This window comes from Mus pahari, chromosome 13 (assembly GCF_900095145.1).
Source record: "Mus pahari chromosome 13, PAHARI_EIJ_v1.1, whole genome shotgun sequence".
Lineage (NCBI taxonomy): Eukaryota > Metazoa > Chordata > Mammalia > Rodentia > Muridae > Mus > Mus pahari.
The window spans coordinates 24,899,219-24,915,645 of NC_034602.1; the positions used below are offsets into that span (position 1 = coordinate 24,899,219).

Consider the following 16,427-nt stretch of genomic DNA (forward strand, 5'->3'; position numbering starts at 1 on the left):
CCCTTCCCCTCCCCTCCCCTCCCTTCTTCCCTCCCTCTCTCTTTCTTTTTGAAAGATTTCTCTGCTTAGCTCTGGCTGTCCTAGAACATAATGTGTGGAGCAGACTGGCCCCACTGCACAGAGATCTGCCTTCCTTTGCTTCCCAATACAGGGATTAAAGGCACACACCACCACGCCTGCATACTCCCTGTCTGTCTTAGACACTTCTTTTGCTGTGAAGAGACACCATGACCAAGACAACTCTCACAAGAAAAAGCATTTAACTGGGACTTGCTTATAGTTTCAGAGGTTTAGTCTATTATCATCATGGTGAAGAACATGTCAGCACATAACAGACTCTAGAGCAGTAGTTAATAACTACATCCTGATCTGTAGGCCAAGATTGGATGGGGGAAGATAGACAGACAGACAGACACTGGGCCTGGTGATACACTTCTTCCAACAAGGCTGTACCTCCTAATCCTTCTAATCCTTTCAAATAGTTCCACGCCCATCCTGGTGACTAAGCATTCAAATATTTGAGCCTATCAGGGACATTCTTATTCAAATCAAAACATTGTCAGTATTCCTTTTTGTTTGTTTGTTTAGTAGTTGCTGTTCGTTTTATTGAAATTTTGTTTGTATGTATGTATGTGTGTGTATATGTTTTTAAGATTTATTTATTTAATGTATGTGAGTACACTATTGCTGTCTTCAGACACATCAGAAGAGGGCATCAGATCCCCATTACAGATGGTTGTGAGCCACCATGTGGTTGCTTGGAATTGAACTCAGGACCTCTGGAAGAGCAGTCAGTGCTCTTAACCGCTGAGCCATCTCTCCAGCCCATTGTCTGTATTCTTAAGGTATACAGAGAGATCTTTAAAAACTGACAACCACTGATCTGTTTAAACTTTCAGTAGACTTTGATGAATTTAGAATAAAATCCAAAATCCATACTATTGTCAACATAGTCTCAGCAACATCTCTCATTTCCAGCTAGTTGGCTTCTTTTTGGATTCTGAGAAAACATCCCTTCTCAATCCAGAGCTTTTTGCATTACTGTTCTGCCTATCTGAGGCATTGTCCACAGGTCTGCATATAACTGACTCCCTTTTTAAAAAAAAATCTATCTTACCTATCTAACTATCTATCTATCTAAATATCTATCTAAAATTCCAGATTTTATTCCCCTCCAGGTCCACCCTCCAACTGTTCCACATCCCATACCTCCTCCCTGTCCCCTGTCTTCACGAGGATGTCCCCACCCCACCAGACCTCTAAACACCCTGGGGCCTCCAGTCTCTTGAGGGTTAGGTGCATCTTCTCTGATTGAACCCAGACCTGGCAGTCCTCTGCTGTATGTGTTGGGGGCCTCATATCAGCTGGTGTATGCTGCCTAGTTGGTGATCCAGTGTTTGAGAGATCTCAGGGGGCCAGGTTAATTGAGACTGCTGGTTCTCCTACAGGGTTGCCATCCTCTTCAGCTTCTTCTAGCCTTTCCCTAACTCAACCACAGGGGTCAGCAGCTTCTGTCCATTGATTGGGTGCAAATATCTGCATCTGATTCTTTCAGCTGCTTGTTGGGTCTTTCAAAGGGCAGTCATGATAGGTCCCTTTTTGTGAGCACTCCATAGCCTCAGTAATAGTGTCAGGCCTTGAGCTGGATCCCACTTTGGGCCTGTTGCTGGACCTTCTTTTTCTTAGGCTCCTCTCCATTTCCATCCCTGCAGTTCTTTCAGACAGGAACAGTTATGGGTGAGAGTTTTGACTGTGGGATGGCAACCCACCTCCCTCACTTGATGCCCTGACTTTCTGCTAGAGGATGGCTCTACAAGTCAAAAGATACTATATCTTCAGGAAAATCTTTTCTGACCCTTCTAAGTCTAATGCACCCTTCTTTCTCTCCACTATGAACTTTCTGCCATACTATCTGCTTTATGTTGTCCATGGCACCAGTTCTATCTGAAATTACCTTGTTTTCTCCATTACTAGCTAGCTCTGTAGATTCTATGGAAAAAAAAAACTTCTCTGCCTTGTTCACCACAATGAGTCCAGTTTTTAGCTTAAAGTAGATAACTTGATAAAAGATTGATTACATGAATGAATGATTCCTCAGCGGGTCATACCTAATGGAAACAGTTGCTACCTAACTTATTTTTAGCTGAGAGGAGAGAGATTAAGTTATCTTTATATCTGGAACCACTACTCCTTGATAAAGTAATGCTGTGAGACAAACATACAGAGGAAACATAGGAAATATTCAACAAAATGTTCATTTTATGAGGTAAAAACCTGGTTTTGTTTCAAAATTAACTTCTTTCTCTGCTCTCTTTGTTTTTTCTAGAAAGTGACTGAGATATACCAATTCAGATTCAAATACACAAAAAAGGGAACCACTATGGACTTTGACAGGTAGACTCTAATTGTTTAATGAACATGAGAAATGTATAGGAGTGCAGTAAATATAAGCTTCTATGTGGCCAGTGGAAATCTTACATCTTTTTGTAATTTTCTCATAGCCCTATAAAACCTCACTATCACAAATAGAAATTATAACAATTGTTTTAAGGTCTGAAGTCAATAAATTTGGTTAGTGAAAGTAGAGGCGATGGTGGATGTCATGGCTCTTAAAATTATATTAATAAAGGGGCTGGAGAGATGACTGTGTTTAGAAAGCACTCTTCCGGAGGACCCGAGTTCAGTTCCAAAGTCAGGTGGCTCACAACTCTATAACTCCAGCTCCAGGTGGATCACACCTCTGAGGATACCTGCACCCATGCACCTACCCACATGCAGATACACACCTACGGATAACTAAAAATAATTCTTAAAGGAACAAAAGATTTAATTTAAAAATATGTTAATAAGGCTGTCAACATGATGTTAGATAAAGAACCCATATGACTGTCTCTAGCTATTAATCCAGTAGCTCTGTTGGCATGCAAAGATGTCAATTTATTCCATTTTCAATAGAGGAATACTGAGCCTGAGGGAAAAGAAATTACTGGATCATTTGCCTATATGAACAAATGCTGTCAGTTGCTTATCCATACATATACACATACCATTTTCTATGTGTCATTATATGGGAAAACTCATATACACTGTATTTTCCTATAAGTCTTTCGTTGTTGTTTTGTTTTTTGAGACAGGGTTTCTTTGTGTAGCCCTGGCCTTCCTGAAACTCACTCTAGACCAGGTTGGCCTCAAACACAGAATCTGCTTGTCTTTGTCTTCAAGTGCCCGCCTAAAGGTGTAGACTACCACCACTTGGCCCCATCAAATCTTAAAATCCATATTTTTAGATATAGTAATGGGTGAAAATGCAAAACCAAGGAAAACCCTAGTGCATATGGAGATGTTTGCTAGGGAACATTGTCTCTCAGAAGCTTTTGGCTTCAGATCAGCCAGCAGGTATAGTGAACCAAGGACTGCAGATGAGACAGGATAGAAGTTGATGACACAGAGTCTCTAAAAAGACTGTTAATGAACGTCTTCAAGGGGAGATAGCTACCCTGAAAGGAACAATTCTGAAGAGAAATTGGCCATATGCCTTCTTTCCAATGAGTTCTTCCTTAAGTATACTCTCATTTGTGAGGCTTGCAGAAAGTACTCAGATATAAAAAGAAAAGTCAGTTCCAGGAAGGATATGTAAAACACTAGCCACAATTAATTAGTATTTATATACTGTTTTACAGGTTGTATAGTACTTTGCCTTTTGTTTTGTTTTATTTCTCTGTATAGTTCTGGCTGTCCTGGAATTCACTCTGTAGATCAGGCTGGCCTCGAACTCAGAAATCCGCCTGCCTCTGCCTCCCAAGTGCGCTACCACTGCCCGGCAGTACTTTGTCTTTTTTTTTTTTTCAAGACAGGGTTTCTCTCTGTAGTCCTGGCTGTCCTGGAACTCACTTTGTAGACCAGGCTGGCCTCAAACTCAGAAATCTGCCTGCCTTTGCCTCCCGAATTGCTGGGATTAAAGGCGTGAGCCACCACGCCCGGTTTAGTACTTTGTCTATAACCGCAGCATCTCATGTGGCTCAGACTGACTTTGAGCTTAACATATAGGCAAGGTTGTGCTCTACCGAACCCAGCTGTATATGACATATTTCATGCTTCCCACTGCCCCCCCCCCATAAACAGTTATCCTAACTCTCCAAAACTCCAATATATGTATTCTGGACAACCAGATTAATCTTTTTGTTTGTTTTAGAGATACATATGCTAAAACGTAAGCAGTAAAGCAAATGGGCAAAATTTTTAGATACTCCAAAGGTGAGAAGATGATATGTAGTATAAATTTCTAGAAATATTACTTAAATGAGGGCCCTTAATATGATCTGATGTTTCTTGAGGCTTTATGGGTTACATATCTATACTCCTTCATTCTGATTAAAAGTCTGATTAAAAAGTTGTTGGAAATTGATAGAAAAGGTAAAATATCCAGTTAATATATGTTTGTTTACTTTGTGATCTCTCACTGCCTCCAAAAATCATGGAGAGACCTAACAGTTTAAGAACTTGGGATTATTTTGCAATGCTAAGTGCCAATATGTTCAAGGTACTGCAAATATATTGTCACTGTAGTGTGTCCTTGAAGACACTCAAATGTGAGACCAATTGGGAAGAAAACTTTGTACAGAAACAAGAAAATTTGAATTAGAAGATAATTAGCCCAACTCTTTCATTCATTTATTAATTCAGCAAATATTTATTGAGTAGGTGAATACCAAAACTAGTACTATGGAGATGAAAGATTTAGCCATTCATAGTCTATATGGGGACAGATAATTCTTTGGGGGGGAGGTGCAGAATATAGAGACTTCTTGAGGAGCTGGCACATGAGCTATCTAGGTGCTGTGAGAGCATCAGGATGGGAGACAGAAAGTACAAGATGGCTGCAGATGCACGTGGAGCATTAGGATAAGAAACAAAGTACAATACAGCTGCAGGTGTGTGTGGTTGAAACAAACTGGGTGACTGCTGAGGGGGTGGGTGGGGGTGGGTGGGGGTAAAGAATAGTTGCACATATGCCATTTCTCATGTTTGGCTCAAAGGTGACAGATGTAATAGAAAACTTTAGCACAAAGGTGACATAAACAGACCCTCCTATTGGGAATAGTAATTTGCCTGCAGCATGGAGAATGTCTTCAAGTGTAGACAAAAAAACGAAAGCCAGAAGAATAGATGCTTTAGTAACCTATGTCAGAACAAGGAGGGGATTTCTTTGAGAGACAATCAGATGGTAGATAAGCATAGAGCTAGAGACTGATTTCATGCTTGGAGAGCTGCAGAGATAAGCTTATCTCACAAATGGGCTACCTGACCTAGAATGTGTGCAAATGACTTGACCGAGGTCATTCAGCTGGCTAAAAGAACAGCTGATATTAGATGCCAGGTCACCTAATTACAATCCATTGTTCTCATTATTAGGACATGTGACTATTTGAAAGTCAAAATTTTAAAATGATACTTAAAATGCATCAGGAGTATCTGCTATTCAGAGATTCTGTGCATATACATTGCAGAAAATACTATTATTCCCTTGTTACCGCTTAAAAACTGTCTACCAAATGTCCTCATGTTTAATTTATTAGATGACATAGCCAAAAGTTGTGTTGTTTTGGATTATACTGCGAATGTTATATGTGATTGAAAGGTGCTATTTTTTTCTGTGACTATAGCAGCAGTACAAGTTTTGAAAGTGGGACAAACAGTGAAGATATTAAGAAAGCCTGCTCCCTCCTAATCCGTCAATTGTATATACTGATGCAGAACCTTGGACCCCTCCCTAATGATGTTATACTTACTATGAAACTCCATTATTATAACTCAGGTAGGTAGAGACCTCTGGTCAAATGTCTTGTTAAGTGCTCAAGTGATGTTGTGTGTAAGTAGAAGGATCTATAGGCATCTGAAAGATGTTTTTTACTGTATATGACATATTTATGTCACTTACTCTATTGAAACTTAATTTGCAATATTTTTGTCCTTTCTGCAGTGACCCCACATGATTACCATCCCCCTGGTTTTAAAGAAGGGGTGAATTCACACTTCCTGTTGTTTGAGGGAGAGCCTGTGAGCCTTCGAATGGGTTCAGTCTCCTCTGGCTTTCACAGCATGAAAGTAAAAGTCACAACGGAGGCCACCAGAATGCTTGATGGGGAGAACAGTGTCAGTCAGGACGATGGCACTACTAAGATAGCTCATCAGGGTCTAGACTGTGACGAGGAAGAGGAGGCCTGCGGCAGTCAAGTAAGGCCAACTTTTAGTGACCCTTCATTGCTTCACTTAAACACAGGTGACATTTCCAGTTTGTATTTAGGTCATGTCACAGTAACAGAGTCCAGTAGAGCATGCCAGCTATGAAAACTGAAACAAACTAGCTTGTGACGTCAAGGACTTTTTAGTAAAAATGTCCTTCTAGAAGGAAATCTATGCTGTTGTATGAGATTGTCTAGCAATAAGAAAAATTCCCAGAGTGTTTTTATATTACTTAAAAATATTCTAAATATCTGGTATGTTCATACTCAATAGAAGTATACATTAGCTCTTAATTAGTAGTAACTGGACATGAGGGTTAGGGAGGAACATTTTATGGATTAACCAGAATCAGAGAGAAAGAAAAAAGAGTGATAACAACATCCATGACAAGCATTGCAGTTTGATTGCTGGGGAGAGCTGAGGGGTTGAGAGCTTGCAGCCAGTCTCAGTGATAGGTAGAGCTTAGAGCCTTTGACTTTGCTTGTTTCTATAAAGCCTTAGTTGTAGACTTGCTAAGGCTCTGTTTTGTAGTAGGAAGGTCCATACCCTGATTTAGCAGTTGTCTGGATAATAATGTTTGCTGTGTGCTAGCATTGTAGGTGAAGGATTCTGAAACAAAAACATTTTCAGGCTGTTTAGTGGAAAGGGATACTATAAAGATATTTGTTGTTGTTGTTTTAAGATCCTGCTTTTAAAAGATGACTGTAGAAGCTGTAGAATTGACTTAGCAGTTGAGAACACTGACTGCTTTTCCAGTGGACCCAGGTTCTATTCCAAGCACCTACATGGCAGCTTACAACCACCTGTAACTTTAGTTCCAGGGGATCTGATGCCCTCCTCTGGCCTCCATGGGAACCAGGCATACACATGCAGGCAAAGCATCCATGCATATAAAAATAATAACATTAACAAGACTTTGATGGCTTACCACACTGGGCAGCTTCTAAAAGTACCTTCTCAATCTTTAACTCAGCATTGTGTTTAGTATATTGAAAGGGAGATCCTAGCCTTAATTCAGTTAATACAACAAATGTAACCAAACAACAGGTTTTTTGTCTTTTTGTTTTTTAAAGCTTTTTCATAGTGTCCGGCATGAAAATAACTAGATTCTAGTGCATTATTTTTCATTGGATTCCATGTCAAAGCAGACAAAGCTAGCATGGCAAAGCTAAACATAATAACAACAATAATAGTGGATAAGAGAATAATGAGACTATTTTTTATTTTTATTATGAAGAAAAAAAACTTAACAGATGTAATAGAGCATGCTATTAATTCCAGTACTTTCGAGGCAGAAGCAGGGAGATCTCTGTGAGTTCAAAGTCAGCCTGGTCTACAGAGTGAGTTCCATGAAAGTCAAGGATACATAGAAAAAAACCTGCCTTTAAAGAAAAAAAAAGAAGTAAAGAAAGAAGAAAAAAATTTAAAGGGACTGGAGAAGTGGCTCAGTGGTTAAGAGCTCATACCCTCTTGCAAAGGACCCAAGTTTCATTCCCAGCACCTTTGTCTGATATTTCACAACTACCTATAACTTCATCTTCTAGGTGGATCTGTCACCTCTAGACTCCATGGGCACCCACACTCGTGTGTGTGTGTGTGTGTGTGTGTGTGTGTGTGTGTGTGTAAGTGTAAATACTTTCTATCAAGACTATATATATAATTAAAAAGGCAGGCATGGTTGTACGTGTCTCCAACCTTAGGAGCAACTGTGGGGATAACAGAAGTCCATGAGCAGCCTCTGTTAGATAATACATTTGAGGTCAACCTGGGCTATCGGAGACCAGAAAACCAAAAAGAAAAAAAAAAGCAGATTGTCCTTCTCTCTTGCCAAATACATGTAAGCAGAGCAGCCTGCCAGGGAAAGAGGAGTGGCAGGGGTCTGGACTTGCTGAGAGGATTCAGTGGCATAAGTACCACTGACATCCCCACTAAACTAGCCTAGTGTTTTCTTCCTAGAAAGTACTCACACACACATTCTGACACACAGATACAGGGAACTTTCATCTTTATTACTTTAAAACATTTTTGAAAAGAGTTCTCTTTATAGCTCTGACAGCCCTTCCTTGTAATTTTACCATCTTGGAGAATATTAGTTTGAGTAAATATATAGATGGACTCTGTCATTTCTGTCTTTTGCTGGACTGTCAAGAATGTGATTTCATTATTGTGTATTTTTCCTTTCCACTGCTCGATTCTACTCGTTTTTGTTTGTTCTGGGTTTTGTTGTTGTTGTTGTTGTTGTTGTTGTTGTTGTTGAGACAGTTTCACTCTGTAGCTCTGACTGGCCTGGAACTTGTTCTATAGACAAGGCTGGGCTAGAACTCATCTGCCTGCTTTGCCCTTCTTCTGTACTGGAATTAATTCTGTGTGCACTCAGATTGGCCCTTATTTTTCTTTGAGTCAGAATCTGTGTTGCCCAAACTAATCTCAGGTTTCTGACTCCAAGTAACCCTGGTCTATGGAGACATGCTTCAGTCTCTCATGTCACTGAAAGGTCGCTCCTGTCTAGATATTGTCGTCTGGCTGGCCTGGAACTCATAACGAGCCACATAGCTCTACCTCCACATCCTGAGAGATGGGATTAAAGGTCTGTGCCACATTTATATGCACACTTACTGGTACACATGCAAATGAGTGTCTACAGGGACAATACTAGTTTTTTAAAAAAATACTAGTTTTAGATTTGTCTTAATCACTGCTCTATTGCTATTAAGAGACACTATGATGTGTCTCTGTGAAGAGACAGCTTATAAAAGCAAACATTTAATTAAGGGCTTGTTTACAGTTTTAGAAGGTTAGTTCATTATCATCATATCAGGGAACATGGCGGCATACAGGCAGGCACTGGAACAGTCTCTGAGAGCTCTATCCTGCTCTGTAAGTAGAGAGGACTGTAGACTTGGCATGGGGTTTTAAAACCTCAAAGCCCACTCCAGCTTCCTCCAAGAAGGCCACACCTACTCCAACAAAGCCACACCTCCTAATTGATCTAATTCTTCTTCTCAAATAGTGCTAGTTCCTGATGACTAAGCATTCAAATATATGAGCCTATGGGCCCTTATTCAAACCCCCACAGATTTACACATTTTCAACTTTGTTAGAAAGGACAAAATAGTTTTCCAAAGTACTGTACCCATATTTATTATACCAACAGTGGAAGACAGATCTCCTATTCTTGTAAATACTTACTATTGCCAGAGTTTATCTTTTCAGTAGTCTGCTTGATATGCTAACACCTCATAATTTTAGCATATTTCTTATTGTTGATACTTGAGCATTTTTTAATAGTCATTCTGTTTTTCTGGTGCATTGAGTTATCTTTCTTTATTCATGTGGAGATATTCTGGGGCAAGAGAAATAGCTCAGTGGTAACAATGTATGCTGCTCTTCCAGAGTCCCTGAATCAGTCCCTAGCACCCGTGTCAGGGGGCTCACGACTGCCTGTAACTCCAGCTTCAGAGGGACCTATTGTCCAGCCTCTGAGGGCACCTGCACTGTGTGTACAGCAGACAGACAGACATATATGCACAATGTACAAAATTAAAAGAAAAATATTCTGATAATCATTCTTTTTTATTTATTTATGTTACAGTAATTTGTCTATTTTTGTGGCTTATCTTCTTTAAGTGGTCTTTTGGTAAAGAAAGGCTGTTCATTTAATGTAGTCTAATCTTTTATTCTGACATTCTTAAGAAATTATCTACTTAAGCCGGGTGTGGTGGCGCACGCCTTTAATCCCAGCACTCGGGAGGCAGAGGCAGGCGGATTTCTGAGTTCGAGGCCAGCCTGGTCTACAAAGTGAGTTCCAGGACAGCCAGGGCTATACAGAGGAACCCTGTCTCGAAAAATCACAAAAAAAAAAAAAAAAAAAAAAAAAAGAAAGAAAAAAAAGAAATTATCTACTTAAATATACATATATATGCTTTAAACTCTCACCTTTCTTACTCTCTAGCCCTCCTTCTCCCTCTCTCTTCCCAACTCTCTCCACATGGCTATGGCCGGCCTCTCTCCCTCTTTCCCCTGCCTTTCTACAATAAAGCTCTAAAACCATAGACTGTCTCTCTGCTCATTAAGGCCCACCATGCTTGAATGATGGGATAGGCTTTCTCCTAATGAGCCACATCTAACCTCCCACCGAAAGGCCTTCCTATGTTCCAGTCATGGACTGGACCAAGTACTCTAGCCAGCATGGGAACCACACAGCACCTCCCTCTCTCCCAGCCCTCTCCTCCCTTTGGCCCCTGGGCTGACTGAGCCACCCCCCCCCAGGGGGGGGGCATTCTGTTCTCAGTTCTTCCCCTTGTCCTGTGGTGTCTAGGATGCCTGAAGCTGAGAACCTGTTATCTAGGACTGCCCCTTGTTCACCACCTGCAGAGCTGGGGAATTCCAAGAATGTGAGTTCAGCCTGGTACACAGTACACATGGAACCAGCTGAAGTTGCCTCAGAAAGCAATGATTGTATGACATGCCAGCTAAGAACAGAGAGATGCGTTGAAGTCCACCACATAGAAGAATTTCTCTTGCAAACCCTATTTAAAACTCAAGACTATCAGAGTTACAGATCCTTGCTGGCACAACTCCGGGTTGAATTCTGTACCATCAGTTATTCAAGGACTCCATTAGAATACCAATTGCTTCCTCAAATATGTAGCCTTTGCCTGATGAAAGTTCCCTTGCTCTGAACACAATGGAAGTGACAACTGTTCTGTTGAGGTACACATATTCAAACTAAGAAATATTCAATAAAAATGAGGTCTTTTGTTAAAAAATATATACATATATACTATCTACCTCATACCATAAATGAAATAATCTTTGTGTGTGTGTGTGTGTGTTATTTATGGTATGAGGTAGATCAGACCCCTTAACAGTTTTATGTCTAATTATTATATGCATGCAGACAAATATATAACTTAGTGATATATACAGCTCCATTATATACACACAAACTGAACAGTAGGGCTGGGATATGGGTCAGGCAAGCAAGAATCCCAGGGAGAATGGTTGCTCTCAATCAGCAAGAGTGAGAGTCTCCTTAAGTTGTTCTCTCTGGGTTCTTGCTTGTCTCAAAACATCTTGGCCCTGCTGAATAGTCTGACAAAAACATCAATCAGGTCAAGAGGTGGGAGACTACCAGCTGCTTAGAAACATAGTTTTAACCTCTCAGTTTTTACTCCAGTTAGCAAGAACATTGGCATCCTGCCTTCTGTTAGCATGTAGTTATTTGTTCATGCTGTTGCTGGTATCCATGTGGATATGCTCTAACTTGGGGTCACTAGGACTAGTACTGCTAAGACTTATGGAGCGTGGTGCTCAATCAGATACACATTGATGGTGGAATCAGGTCGGTAGGAGTGGACTGCTGAGTCAGGGGGCGTGTGTGCAGTTAGCCCTGATAGGTACAGTGTCCCAGGCGCTTTTGCCTAGTGTGTTCCTTCACTCAGCTGCAGCTGCTTTGCACCTTCATCCACTTTGGCGATTTCTATCATTTTTATCAGGTATATTTTGTATGCTGAGCATATTTCATCTTGTTAGGGATAAGCATTCTAGTAGGTAGCAGTGATGTGTTGTTGTGGTTTTCATTTTTGTTTCCCTTCTGAATAGTGAAAGTCAGCACAGTTGTCTGACTTACTGATGTGTAGGAATTCTACAGATACATTCTGTATAGAAGTAATCTGCCAAAACAAATGTATAGTAAATATTTAAACTTCATAAATTTCCTTTTCACTATTTTATAGAGATGTTTTATGAACAGTTCTTTTTTAAGAGGAATATAAAACAATTTTTTGACAGTTGTTCACCATTATTTACAACAAAGTGTACAATATACAGTTGAATGGTATTTGGTAATATGAAATTATTTTCTTGGCTTTTATTGAATCAATAATCAAGAACTGGAAAGGAATGAGTCAGGGTAAAGAAAAAATGTACAGGTCAATAATTTATATTACCAAAATTTTGAACAGAAGTTGCTAATTTTAGGAGAATTCAGTTTGTTAGTCTTTTCAGCGATGTTCAGCAGTTTAGAATACTTCTTAAGAAATGTTTGTTAAGGACCCTTCCTTAGACAGGGGTTCAGTGCCCTTTTCAGGCTCTGTGGGCACTACATACACATACACAGAAAAATAATTTTTAAATACTTAAAGAAAAGAAATTCTAGTTTATTCCAGAGCTTACAGAGACATACTCTGTGTCCTTCTCTAAAGGGAAGGTAACAGTATCCACAGGGGAAAAGTTTTGTTTAGTTATGGTTGAGTGTGCTAAACACATATGAGACACTGGCTTCAGTTTGCCTCAGTGCTGGGATAGGAGTGAAGGGAAACAGAAACAAAGATCACTATAAATATTTATATATAAATATATATACACACATGTATATACATATATACACATATGCATGTGAACATATGAGTACCTGGCCTTTTTCTCAGTCACTTTTGACTATACTTGGAGTTATTTATGATGTTTTCACAATTTGGGAATCTATTATGTTTCTGTAGTTGTTGCCTCTTTTTTGATCTGGGGCTATTTATTTGAATCCCTTTATTATTATATATGCCCCAATCAGTGTTTTTTAAAAAGTTATGTTTTGGTTGTGCTGCTCACATCTATTGCTTCTCTTTTCTATTTATTCATGGTTTCTTTTCTGTTTGTCTTCTCTCTGACCTCACATTGATCTTCCCACCCACGTGCAGACCTGCATACCTACAGGGTCCTCACAGTACCATTGGTGTACAGATCTACACACCTGTCTTAGTCGCTGTGAAGAAACACTGTGACCAAGGCAACTCTTATAAAAAGAAAGCATTTCACTGGGGACTTGCTTACAGTTTCAGAGGTTTAGTCCATCTTGACAGGAGTATGGTGGCTTGCTGTCAGGCACTGGAGCAGTAGCTGAGAGCTAGCTACATCCTGATCTGTAGTTGAGAAGACTCTAGACTTGGCATGGGCTTTTGAAACCTCAAAGCCCATCCCTAGTAAGACACTTCCTCCAACAAAGCCACACCTCCTAATTGGTCTAATTCTTCTCAAATAGTGCTAGTCCATGCTGACTAAGCATTCAAATATATGAACCTATGGGGGCCATTCTCATTCACACCACCACAATACCTACAAGTCTCTATCAATGCACAGACTTGTATTCCCTTATAGGTTCCTCATTTTACTCTTCAAAAGGAATTTCAACTTGTAGCCAAACATCATTTTCTTCTCAGGTCTATTATCTGTGTCACTAGGCACTGTCACTCTTCCAAACAACCAAGATGTTTAACCTCCATTTTCTCCTTACTCCTCACATCCTTTTGGATCATGTTTCAGTCTGCTCTGCTTTGAAATACCCCTCAAGCCTGGCCCTACCCGACCATGGTGACTCAGGCTGTGTGAGGCTTTCTTGGTGAGTAACACCTACAGTTCCTGACTGGGTCTCTAACATTCAGTCTGTCTTTCAGAGTGCCAGGGAATGAAGGTATTTATCATTTTCAGATACTTCAAATAGTTTTGTTTGTGTAATTTCAAGAGGCATAAAGATACAGTGTATGAAAATAGCAGTTGTGAGCAGAGTAGAGGTAGGGAAGAGGTTAATTTGATAAAACTCTTTGGTTGCTTTTGATGGTAAGGATTGAATCCAGGCATTGTACATGCTAGGCTTATGTTCTACTACTGAACTATATCTGCAGCCTGAAAGATCTTTTTAAAACAATACAATTAACAACATTAAAGTAGTTTAAAATTCAAATCTTTCAACTGTCCTTATGTCTTATCAATACAAATTTTAACTTTGTATACTCCATTCTTTTCAGTATTTTTCAATGGATACATTTATTTGTATATTATTTCAATAATGGTGTATATAATTTCATTTTTATTTAGCAATAATTTTGTAAATATGTTCTACCTAGCCTTTATATGTGAAGTTCAATGACTTTTTGGTTCATTTAGGTTCATATCATTTCTCTATTTTTAAATATTTAGGTTGTCATATGTGAATGTTGAGTGTTCCCCAGTACTTTACATTTAATGGCTTGGTTCCCAGGCTTACACTATTGAGAACAGGTGAAGCCTTTTAGGAAATGGAACCTAAAGAGGTCTGGGAGCCACGGAAGCATGTCTTTGAAAATTAGCTTTTTTGTTCTTCTTTTTTGCTTCCTGGTGATAAAGTCAGCAGTTTGTCCTGACACATACTCCCACTATGGTGTCCTGTCTTGTCACAGGCCCAAAGCAGTGAGCCAGTCAGTGAGGAACTTGGGCCTCCAAAGCTATAAATCAGAACTATTTCTTAGTGACAAAGGACTGAGCAATGTGTAGCTAACTTCTGACAACGCTATTATAATAGCATTGCAATAAGCACCCTGCAGGTGTGCTGCCTCCTTTCCTTACTTTCTGTTGGATTCTCAGTAGCAGGAGTGAAATAAATACACATATTTTTGAAATTTGTACAGAGCTTGGATGAATATTATCATATCATTTTCAGAAACTTCTAGTTTTTCACCTCCTAAGGATGGCTTTTTTTGATAATGACAACTACTTGATAGAAAGGGGTAAGCTCCCCATCATCAGCTCTGCTTACAAATCTATTACATGCATACATAGATACACACACAATATATGCATATTATATATACATACATATAAAATACACACATACATATGCTTTTGTCAAGATAGAGTATAGATGACTGACTTTAGGATATTACAAAAAAAATTAATGATTCAGGGGATGGCTGAGCTAAATTGATCTCTGAGATCTATTTCATGCTTAGATTTACTGGGCTGTATTAAGACTGGCACCTCGAAAACAAACAAACAAACAAACAGAAACCAAAAAATAATGGTGTCTTGGCCAGGCAATGGTGGTTCATACCTTTAATCCTAGAACTTGGAAGCCATAGGTAGGTGGATCTGTGAGGTCAAAACTAGCCTGGTCTACATAGTTAGTTCCAGGACAGCTAGATTCATGTAGAAAGATCTTGTCTCACAAAACACAAAACAAAAACAAACAAAAAGGATGCCTTGCTGTGAGGAAAACAATACAGAAGATGTAGTTTTTGCACTGAGAACTAACTGAAGAGACAGCAAGTATATGTTATGAGAATATTGGAGACTATGTGAATGACAGAAGTTTTCCTATTTTTAGGGTTTCACCATATAGCTCTGTCTCCCCTGGAACTCACTATGTAGGTTAGACTAGTCTCAAATTACAGGATCTGTCTGCCTCTGCCTCCCAGTTGCTGGAGCTAAAGGGGTGTCCCAGCATGCTCAGTCTTTTCCTCAGTTTATTAAGGTAGACGGCTAAGCTGAGATTTCTGGTCTAATCCAGGCTTGCCTGGAGCTAACTCACCGTGTGGTCCAGGCTGGCCTTGAGCTAGAGCCCTTCTCCCTTAGTTTTCAGCCAGCCCTTTTTTCCCTTTGCTTGTGGGGGTTGATTGAACCCAGGATCTTATGTTTGTCAGACAACCTTATCATTAATGTCCCAATGTATTTTTATTTTTTCTTTTTAAAAAGATTTATCTATTTTTATTTTGTATTTTGTCTGCATGTACATTTGTGTAACACATACATGTAATGCAAGCGGAGACCAGCAGAGTGCATCAGCTCTCCTGGTACTGGATTTACAGACAGATGTGAGCTACTATGTGAGTGTTAGGAACCAAACTAGGTCCTCTGAAAGAACACCTTTAACCACTAAGCCATCTCTTTCTGCACCCCCTTTCCTTAATGAATATATTTATAGTATTGGTGATTAGAAATAAAAATTGAGATGCAGAGACCTAATTTTCAGGCAGTATTTTTGACTGGATAGAGAAAGGGGGCTACAAAAAAAGGAGCAATGTTGGTTTTAGAACATTCAGTTGCCAAGCAATGGAGAAGAACAGGCAATGTATTTGAATTGTTGGAATGATCTGCACTCTGGTCATTTTCATTAGATATGAGGATGGATTTTGAAGAAATCTCTTACTAGGACTTAAGATATGGTAGAACACTTACCTAGATGCACAGGCCCTGAGTTTGATCTTTAAGCAGCACGCACAGCGCACACGCGCGCACACACACACACACACACACACACACACACACACACACGAAATCCCTACATGACCACTTTCTTTACTGTAAGGAATTTCCTGTGTAAACAGATGAGGTTTCACTTTGTCGCAGCAGGCATCCAGGCATTACCCTGGATCCTG

General features: G+C 39.7%; 1 protein-coding gene across 2 annotated transcripts in view; it reads left to right on the top strand.

The window, feature by feature from the left end:
* Nucleotides 1-16,427, top strand: part of Hormad2 (HORMA domain containing 2) — an 89,591-nt gene that overhangs the window by 26,519 nt on the left and 46,645 nt on the right. For both annotated transcript variants that reach the window (XM_021211013.1, XM_021211012.1), the window contains 3 exons: nt 2,327-2,394; nt 5,664-5,815; nt 5,981-6,234. In XM_021211013.1, the coding sequence (XP_021066672.1) occupies nt 2,327-2,394; nt 5,664-5,815; nt 5,981-6,234 (474 nt within the window). The remainder of the gene's footprint in view (nt 1-2,326; nt 2,395-5,663; nt 5,816-5,980; nt 6,235-16,427) is intronic.